At 45.1% G+C, this 9129-nt stretch overlaps 1 protein-coding gene across 1 annotated transcript; it reads right to left on the reverse strand.

The window, feature by feature from the left end:
- Positions 1–1174: 1174 nt before the first annotated feature.
- LOC115081359 (olfactory receptor 6M1-like) lies at positions 1175–1945 on the reverse strand. The gene has a single exon (XM_029585839.1). It carries the CDS (start codon positions 1943–1945, stop codon positions 1175–1177), a length of 771 nt encoding a protein of 256 aa, XP_029441699.1.
- Between the last annotated feature and the right edge of the window lie 7184 nt (positions 1946–9129).

Below are 9129 nucleotides of genomic sequence, written 5' to 3' on the forward strand. Positions count from 1 at the left end.
ATTCTGTATAAGCTTTAGTAAAGAACCAGGTCTTAAGTTCCCGTTTAAACTTTTTAAAATTTTGTTCTAGTCTCAGCGGAGCTGGGAGTGAGTTCCATATTCCTGGGCCAGCCAACGATAGCGCTATTTCTATAACTGAGTCTGCTCTGTGTGCACAAAAACTGAAACTCCAGATAAAACACTGGAAGCCTCAGAAAGCCTAATTCCTACAGTGATGCTGCTTGTTGTTTGAAAATACCAACTGTCAGACAGCCTCTGCAACACTCACACTATCTCCCACCATACCACCCAAACTTGCCTGCAACCTACCCCAGGGGAGTAAGATCAGCAGCAAAATGTCACTGATGGCAGCTTGTCTCAGTAGGAGAGACAGAGAGACAGTCTTAGTTCAATAAAAAAAAGAACAGTAAAAAAAAAGCCTGGCTGCCTGACAGGCACAGCAGCAAAAAAGAACAAATATCTCTTTTCAGTAATAGAAAATTAATTGTAGCAAACTAGCAATAGCAATAGAATAAAGATTTGAAACACTCTGAGAGAGCTCAAACAGCAAACAACCTTCTCAGATAGAACCCAAGAAGAAAGTGCACTGTGCTATGCTTGCTTAAGGTAGAAATACAACAGGAACAGCATCACAGAGCACTGAGAGCAGTGATTGGCTGAATTAGAAAAATGCTTTGTTCTGATACATTGGCATTCTTGTCTCCTTGCCAACCTGTCTGACCCACTCTATGACAGGGCTGTGAGGTCACTTATGACTCACAGGAAAGGGCTGTTGCTATGGATACTCCCACATAACCTTCTCTTATTTCAAAAGACTGCTAAGAAAGCACCATGAACCAAACAAATGAAACTATTATCTGTTTCATTCATGGTGGCTCGTCATTCGTTCCGCGGACCCATGAATCAAATGAATAGGGACCTGTTCATTGCGGATGCCACATTCGTTGAATACAAATGCACATCCCTACCAACTAGTCTCTGCCCAATGTTATATTTGGTGCAATGCTGTTGACTACAGTAGATCACTGACATTTCACTCACATCTTTAAAACTCGAGATCCTCTCTTCCTGCCTCCACCATCTCCATCTTTATACAGAGGTTCTTAATAGAATGCATTTCATGCCTTCTTTTGGTCAACCGTGACGTTTGACAGACATAAACACAAATGTTCTTCTAGTGTTTAATTTTAAAACAATTTCTAATAAAAACTTGTCGTAGGGCTTCTTTTACTGCTTTGTTTTTCAGGCTGTAAATGAGGGGGTTGAGCATGGGAATTAAAACATTATACAGCAGAGCAAAGAGCTTGTTTTGATCCAGTGACTGCATGGATGTTGGTCTCATGTACAAAAACATTGTAGTCCCATAAAAGAGAATAACGACTGTGAGGTGTGAGGAGCAGGTGGAGAAGGCTTTGCTTCTCCCCTCTGTGGAACGAATCCTCAGAATGGAGGAGATGATATAGATGTAGGATGTCAGGGTTAAGATAAGGCAGGGCAGTGCTATAAAAGCTCCAGCAATGTAATTTATACTTTCAACAGTGAAGGTGCTGGAGCAGGAGAGTTTTAACAGTACTGAAATATCACAGAAGAAATGATTAATCACATTGGACCTACAGAAGGCGTAATGAGAAATGAGAACAGTGTGCGCTACTGGTTGCAGAAATGCAAATACCCAGGTTCCTGCAACTATCAATAGGCAGAGTCTTGGATTCACAATTATGGCATAATGCAGGGGGTGACAGATGGCCACATATCGGTCATAAGCCATGATTGTAAGCAGGACATATTCTATACCTATTGAAGACGAGAAAATGTGCATTTGTGTAAAACATCCAACTGCAGAAATATGTTGCCTCTTTCTTAAGAGGATGTCCAGCAGTTTGGGGAGAGTGAGCGAGGTGTAAGAGATATCAAGGAAGGACAAGTTACAGAGGAAAAAGTACATGGGGGTGTGCAGGCGAGAGTCCAGGCATGTCAGGGTTATAATAGTGACATTTCCTATCAGGACAATTAGGTAAATCAGTAAAATCAGAAGGAAAAGGGGAATTTGTAGAGTTGGGAATTCAGGAAAACCCAGAATGATGAATTCTGTCACTGTGGTGAGATTTTCCTCTTCCATTGGACTTTGGGATATATTAATGGAATTTAAGAAAAATTGGCATTGTTAGAAATCAACTCATTAGATGCACATGAGGGAGAAAGCTATGAGATAATGCACAGGGACACAAACAGTTACTAGAGATGAAAGGAGAGGTCCATCCACAGAGTTCAGCCTTCTTCAAACAGCACACATTTGGGTATTTATTATTTGTTAGTTAAATTGATGATATGGAATTCTTGAAGACATCATTCATCTTTTCTGAGAGCTTCCTGGCACACCCATATCCTGAGAAAGAACAGAGGAAGGACCATTAGGATGAATGAGCTGTGCAAGTATGAAGGAGTCAGTTTTGAAAACCATTGACCAGTCTTTGGGGTCAGATTTTACATTCAGATAGAATAAAAGAGATACAGATGTAGCCACTAATCAGCCAAATATCACCAAATAGAATTATATCCTAAATAGACAAGCATAAAACATAATGAGAAATCCTAATGTGTCATTAGAAACTTTGAACCAGGTCACATGTTTGTAACCTCTTCCCAGGCCTCTCCTTAAGGATAAGGGGCTCAGAGTCAGTCCTGGGGCTATCGCTGTCTGCTCCCCGGTGTGAATGCTGCAATGAGGGAAAGGATTTACTCGTAAGGACCAATGCGCTGACCATTGCTGTGCCTTCAGTGTGCCAGAAAATAGCTGGGACTCCATACCGGTGTTGCAATGTAAATCTTTACTGGATCAAATCTTCCACATGAATAGTTTGCCATTCTCTACATTTCTTCCTTGTACCAGCCATCCTATGGAAAATAAATTTGTTATAAAACCTGTGTTTCCTTGAGTCTCTATATGGGGTCCCCTCTATTCCCTCCTGGATATTAGTGTGGGCTTGGTGGTAACTAGGCAGGTTCCTCCCTTCTACTGAGGTTTCTCCTTGGTGAATCCTGCAATCTATTGCTTGATCTTAATTCTCAGTTACATTCCTCTCCATCTTAGTGTGCCAGGAGGGCACCTCCTCTGCTGGGTGAGCACTGGATAAATACTTTGATGCTTCCTCTCTCTTCTGTGATCCCTGGATTGTCAATTCCTGCCCCCACCCCCTAAATGATTTCCTCCACCCTGGCACCAAGTCTCTCTAGTTGAGTGGCACAGGATTGTACGGATGCCTTATTTCAAAGTTCTTGACGACACAGTGGCAGTGCTAATTCTGTTTTCTTAACTTGTGTAAGGTTTTGTTTTTGTGCTGTCAATTTTGTTTACCTGACATTCTTGCTTTCATTTGGGGAATCTTTTAGGAGGGGAAGAATTTGAAAGTTCCTATCTAGATGCAAACTCTCTGGATGCTTTTATCCTCGGGCTTTGCACCAGTTTCCAAAAGAAAAGTCAGAGCATCCTTTCCCTTTGAGAATTGCGCTGGAACCAAGGACCCGGATAGATTTACCCCCACATGATCTGCATGAACTTCAAAATAACTTGCGAAGATTTTCAAAAAATACCATGTATGGGCAATATTTCTATTTCCAAAGGAGGAGCAGAGGTGATATGATACAGACTTTCAGATGCTTGAAAGGTGTTAATGATCCAAAGACAACGACAAACCTTTTCCATAGGAAAAAAATCAGCAGAACCAGGGGTCACGATTTGAAGCTCCAGGGAGGAAGATTCAGAACCAATGTCAGGAAGTATTTCTTCACGGAGAGGGTGGTGGATGCCTGGAATGCCCTTCCGGAGGATGTGGTGAAGACCAGAACTGTGAAGGACTTCAAAGTGGCGTGGGATAAACACTGTGGTTCCATAAAGTCAAGAGGCCGCCAATGAAGAGTGGGTGACTCGCCAGAATGATGGCTACTGCCTGGAGACAATACCCTTATTAAATAAACATACACATGCTTACTGTGACTCCAACATCGCTCTAAGCTTCAGCAGGAAGAGGAAATGTGGAAAAAAGGATTCACACTCACAAAGAGGGGAGTAGCTGGCTTGTTACGGCGGTTACTACCCCAAATCAAATCAGCCTGATACTTCACTCTCAATGCATATACAGCATAGTTCTCTGCTTCAACGGCAGGGGAGAAGAAAAGAGGTTTGCACTCACAAAGCGGGGAGTAGCTGGCTTGTTACGGCGGTTACTACCCCAAACCAAATGTGCCTGATACTTCACTTTCGATGCATATCCAGCATGGCTCTCTGCTTCAACAGCATGGGAGAAGACTGATACTTCACGCATATCCAGCATAGCTCTCTGCTTCAACGGCAGGGGAGAAAAAAAAAGAAAAACTGATACTTCACGCATATCCAGCATAGCTCCCTGCTTCAACGGCAGGGGAGAAGAAAAACAACCAATAAGGGCTGTATAACATAGTCTGGGTAAAACAAATAAGCATGGGTGTAGCTTGCTTATTGGCAGGGGAGAAGAAAAACAACCGATAAGGGCTGTACAACATAGTCTGGGTAAAACAAATAAGCATGGGTGTAGCTTGCTTATTGCGGCGGTTACTTCCCCTACTACCCCTAACTAATCAAGCTAGATATTTCACTTGGATGCAGCTCCATCACTGCTCTCTACATTAAAGGTGGGGGTGGAAGGGAAATAGAACCAAAGAGCTAAGAGAAACAGATAAGTATGAGAGAAAAAATGTGTGAAGCTTGCTGGGCAGACTGGATGGGCCATTTGGTCTTCTTCTGCCGTCATTTCTATGTTTCTATGTTTCTAACCATGACTCCAGAAATGGTCCTCCTAAAGCAGCTCACAGTACATGAGCCCCGGAGCACCATGAATGCTTTTAGCCAGGTGCTGATGGGGCAGTTTTCAGGCATCCAGGGTACTTCAGCAATTACCTGGGTGAATGGCTTTTGGAAACTTCCCGGCCCGTGTGCTGCGTTCACGCCTGGTGCACTCTACCTCCTTCACGCTAAGCCTCCCAGGCTGTGCTTGAGTATTCAGTGATACCCCAGGATTCACAGCACAACCAAAAAAAAACCTGTGTATCTGAAATATTAATTTAAAATACCCAAGAACTCATGGGAAAGCAGCAGAAGGGTAATGGCTTTAGTTTAAAGGCACATGCTTGAGGCTTCACTTTTCTTTGAATATTAGTGCCTGGAAAAGCACGCAGGATAAAATCACCTGCAGGCTCTATCCCTGTTATTTGTGTGAGTGCAGGGGGAGGGGATCAGGAGAGAGTGCTTCTGCTTTACAGACTAGTAAGGGATCACCTCCTTTTGAGAGCGGTAGATTGCACATGTGCTATGAACCTCTATAGGTGCTATGGAGCCACTCTAAGTACTGCAATTTCAGATAGGATCAATTGATCAGAGTAAATTGCTATTTCCCTAGATAAATGAATGTGAAAGTTGCTGGCTCAGAGTTTATCAGCATCAACCAAACCCTAATTATGTTTCTGCTGTGTTACAAATTTAATCCTTTCTAATGAACCAGGATCCAATTCATTTACCTGGACCCTAAATAATTTCCATCTTAACAAAGGGAACCTCTTATAAGTGTGTCTTCATCTCTTCCATAGCAGTGTTAATCAGTCCTGGTCACTGCTGCCCATCCAGGTCAGAGGCTGTCTCTGTCTCCTCCATCCATTGTCTCTCAATCTCTCTCTTGAGTTCATCTCAATATCCTAAACCTTTCCTTCCTAGTCCTGCTCTCCAGTGCCCCTTCCTATCTCTCAGCCCTCATCTCTTCCCGTGCTGATTTATACCTTCCACTGCACACAGCACAGACATCACCCCTGTGTGCCCAGCTTCCTTCACGCCTTCTCCCTCTTTTCTCTTCACCTATGGATCTCTTTCTCCCTCTCTCCTGACCAAACTCCTCTCTCCATCTTGAAATCCTGCCTCATTGCTACTTATCTGCAGAGAACCTTTGGTAATAAAGCCCTCTGCTCAGTGTCTTCTGCATCATCACGCGCTGCCGAACTCTCAGATCTGCAGTGCCTCCCCATGTAACTCCTCTCTCCATCCTGAAATCCTGCCTCATTGCTACTTATCTGCAGAGAACCTTTGGTAATAAAGCCCTCTGCTCAGTGTCTTCTGCACCATCACGCACTGCCGAACTCTCAGAACTGCAGGGCCTTCCCATATAACTCCTCTCTCCATCCTGAAATCCTGCCTCATTGCTACTTATCTGCAGAGAACCTTTGGTAATAAAGCCCTCTGCTCAGTGTCTTCTGCATCATCACGCGCTGCCGAACTCTCAGAACTGCAGTGCCTCCCCATGTAACTCCTCTCTCCATCCTGAAATCCTGCCTCATTGCTACTTATCTGCAGAGAACCTTTGGTAATAAAGCCCTCTACTCAGTGTCTTCTGCATCATCACGCGCTGCCGAACTCTCAGATCTGCAGTGCCTCCCCATGTAACTCCTCTCTCCATCCTGAAATCCTGCCTCATTGCTACTTATCTGCAGAGAACCTTTGGTAATAAAGCCCTCTACTCAGTGTCTTCTGCATCATCACGCACTGCCGAACTCTCAGAACTGCAGTGCCTCCCCACGTAACTCCTCTCTCCATCCTGAAATCCTGCCTCATTGCTACTTATCTCCAGAGAACCTTTGGTAATAAAGCCCTCTGCTCAGTCTTCTGCATCATCACGCGCTGCCGAACTCTCAGAACTGCAGTGCCTCCCCATGTAACTCCTCTCTCCATCCTGAAATCCTGCCTCATTGCTACTTATCTGCAGAGAACCTTTGGTAATAAAGCCCTCTACTCAGTGTCTTCTGCATCATCACGCGCTGCCGAACTCTCAGATCTGAAGTGCCTCCCCATGTAACTCCTCTCTCCATCCTGAAATCCTGCCTCATTGCTACTTATCTGCAGAGAACCTTTGGTAATAAAGCCCTCTGCTCAGTGTCTTCTGCATCATCACGCACTGCCGAACTCTCAGAACTGCAGGGCCTCACCATGTAACTCCTCTCTCCATCCTGAAATCCTGCCTCATTGCCTACTTATCTGCAGAGAACCTTTGGTAATAAAGCCCTCTGCTCAGTGTCTTCTGCATCATAACTCACTGCCGAATTCTCAGAACTGCAGGGCCTCCCCATGTAACTCCTCTCTCCATCCTGAAATCCTGCCTCATTGCTACTTATCTGCAGAGAACCTTTGGTAGTAAAGCCCTCTGCTCAGTGTCTTCTGCATCATCACGCACTGCCGAACTCTCAGAACTGCAGGGCCTCCCCATGTAACTCCTCTCTCCATCCTGAAATCCTGCCTCATTGCTACTTATCTGCAGAGAACCTTTGGTAATAAAGCCCTCTGCTCAGTGTCTTCTGCATCATCACGCACTGCCAAACTCTCAGAACTGCAGGGCCTCCCCATGTAACTCCTCTCTCCATCTTGAAATCCTGCCTCATTGCCTACTTATCTGCAGAGAACCTTTGGTAATAAAGCCCTCTGCTCAGTGTCTTCTGCATCATCACGCACTGCTGAACTCTCAGAACTGCAGGGCCTCCCCATGTAACTCCTCTCTCCATCCTGAAATCCTGCCTCATTGCTACTTATCTGCAGAGAACCTTTGGTAATAAAGCCCTCTGCTCAGTGTCTTCTGCATCATCACGCACTGCCGAACTCTCAGAACTGCAGGGCCTCCACATGTAACTCCTCTCTCCATCCTAAAATCCTGCCTCAGTGTTACTTATCTGCAGAGAACCTTTGGTAATAAAGCCCTCTGCTCAGTGTCTTCTGCATCATCACGCGCTGCCGAGCTCTCAGAACTGAAGGGCCTCCCCATGTAACTCCTCTCTCCATCCTGAAATCCTGCCTCATTGCTACTTATCTGCAGAGAACCTTTGGTAATAAAGCCCTCTGCTCAGTGTCTTCTGCACCATCACGTACTGCCGAGCTCTCAGAACTGCAGGGCCTCCCCATGTAACTCCTCTCTCCATCCTGAAATCCTGCCTCATTGCTACTTATCTGCAGAGAACCTTTGGTAATAAAGCCCTCTGCTCAGTGTCTTCTGCATCATCACACGCTGCCGAACTCTCAGAACTGCAGTGCCTCCCCATGTAACTCCTCTCTCCATCCTGAAATCCTGCCTCATTGCTACTTATCTGCAGAGAACCTTTGGTAATAAAGCCCTCTGCTCAGTGTCTTCTGCACCATCACGCGCTGCCGAGCTCTCAGAACTGCAGGGCCTCCCCACATAACTCCTCTCCATCCTGAAATCCTGCCTCATTGCTACTTATCTGCAGAGAACCTTTGGTAATAAAGCCCTCTGCTCAGTGTCTTCTGCATCATCACGCACTGCCGAACTCTCAGAACTGCAGGGCCTCCCCACATAACTCCTCTCTCCATCCTGAAATCCTGCCTCATTGCTACTTATCTGCAGAGAACCTTTGGTAATAAAGCCCTCTGCTCAGTGTCTTCTGCATCATCACGCGCTGCCGAACTCTCAGAACTGCAGGGCCTCCCCATGTAACTCCTCTCTCCCAAATGGCTTCCATTACATTGTAAGCTCTTTGAGGAGAGGAACCTGCAGTGCCATCTATGCCTGTTTGTTTTGTATTTTGTGCTGTCTTAATGTAGCTGTTTTATCCATTGTTCATGACTCCTTCTTGTGCTTGGCAGAGCAAGAAAAGATGGAGGTTGAATACGATAAGAATCCTTCAAGTGCTAATAGCAAACCTTCCTCACACATTCCTTAACTTAGGGGTCTTCATCGCTCTCTTCTACTGAGGTTTCGCTTGGTGACACCTGCAATCTACAGCTTGATCTTGATTCTCAGTTCCACTTCTCTCCTCCTTAGAGCGTCAGGTGGGCACTTCCTCTGCTGCCTCTAATGAGTGAGCACTGGATAGGGAGCTCAGTGCTTCCTATCTCTTCTCTATGAACACTGGATTGACATCCCCCTCTTTTTAAGAGATCTCTACCATTGTGAAACCATGTTTCTCAGGTTGAGAGACACAGGACTGAACTTCTTGGTCCCCAAAAGCATTAAGCAAGCTCCAGCCACTAAAACATAACTCTCAGGGAAGCATTACACATCTATAACATCACAGATGCTAAATCTTAAGTGGCTGTTAGCTCATATG

Source organism: Rhinatrema bivittatum, unplaced genomic scaffold, assembly GCF_901001135.1.
Source record: "Rhinatrema bivittatum unplaced genomic scaffold, aRhiBiv1.1, whole genome shotgun sequence".
NCBI classification, from domain to species: domain Eukaryota; kingdom Metazoa; phylum Chordata; class Amphibia; order Gymnophiona; family Rhinatrematidae; genus Rhinatrema; species Rhinatrema bivittatum.

Coding starts and splice junctions, on each gene's coding strand:
- LOC115081359 (XM_029585839.1), bottom strand. CDS start 1,945: ATGTACTTTTTCCTCTGTAACTTGTCCTTCCTTGATATCTCTTACACC.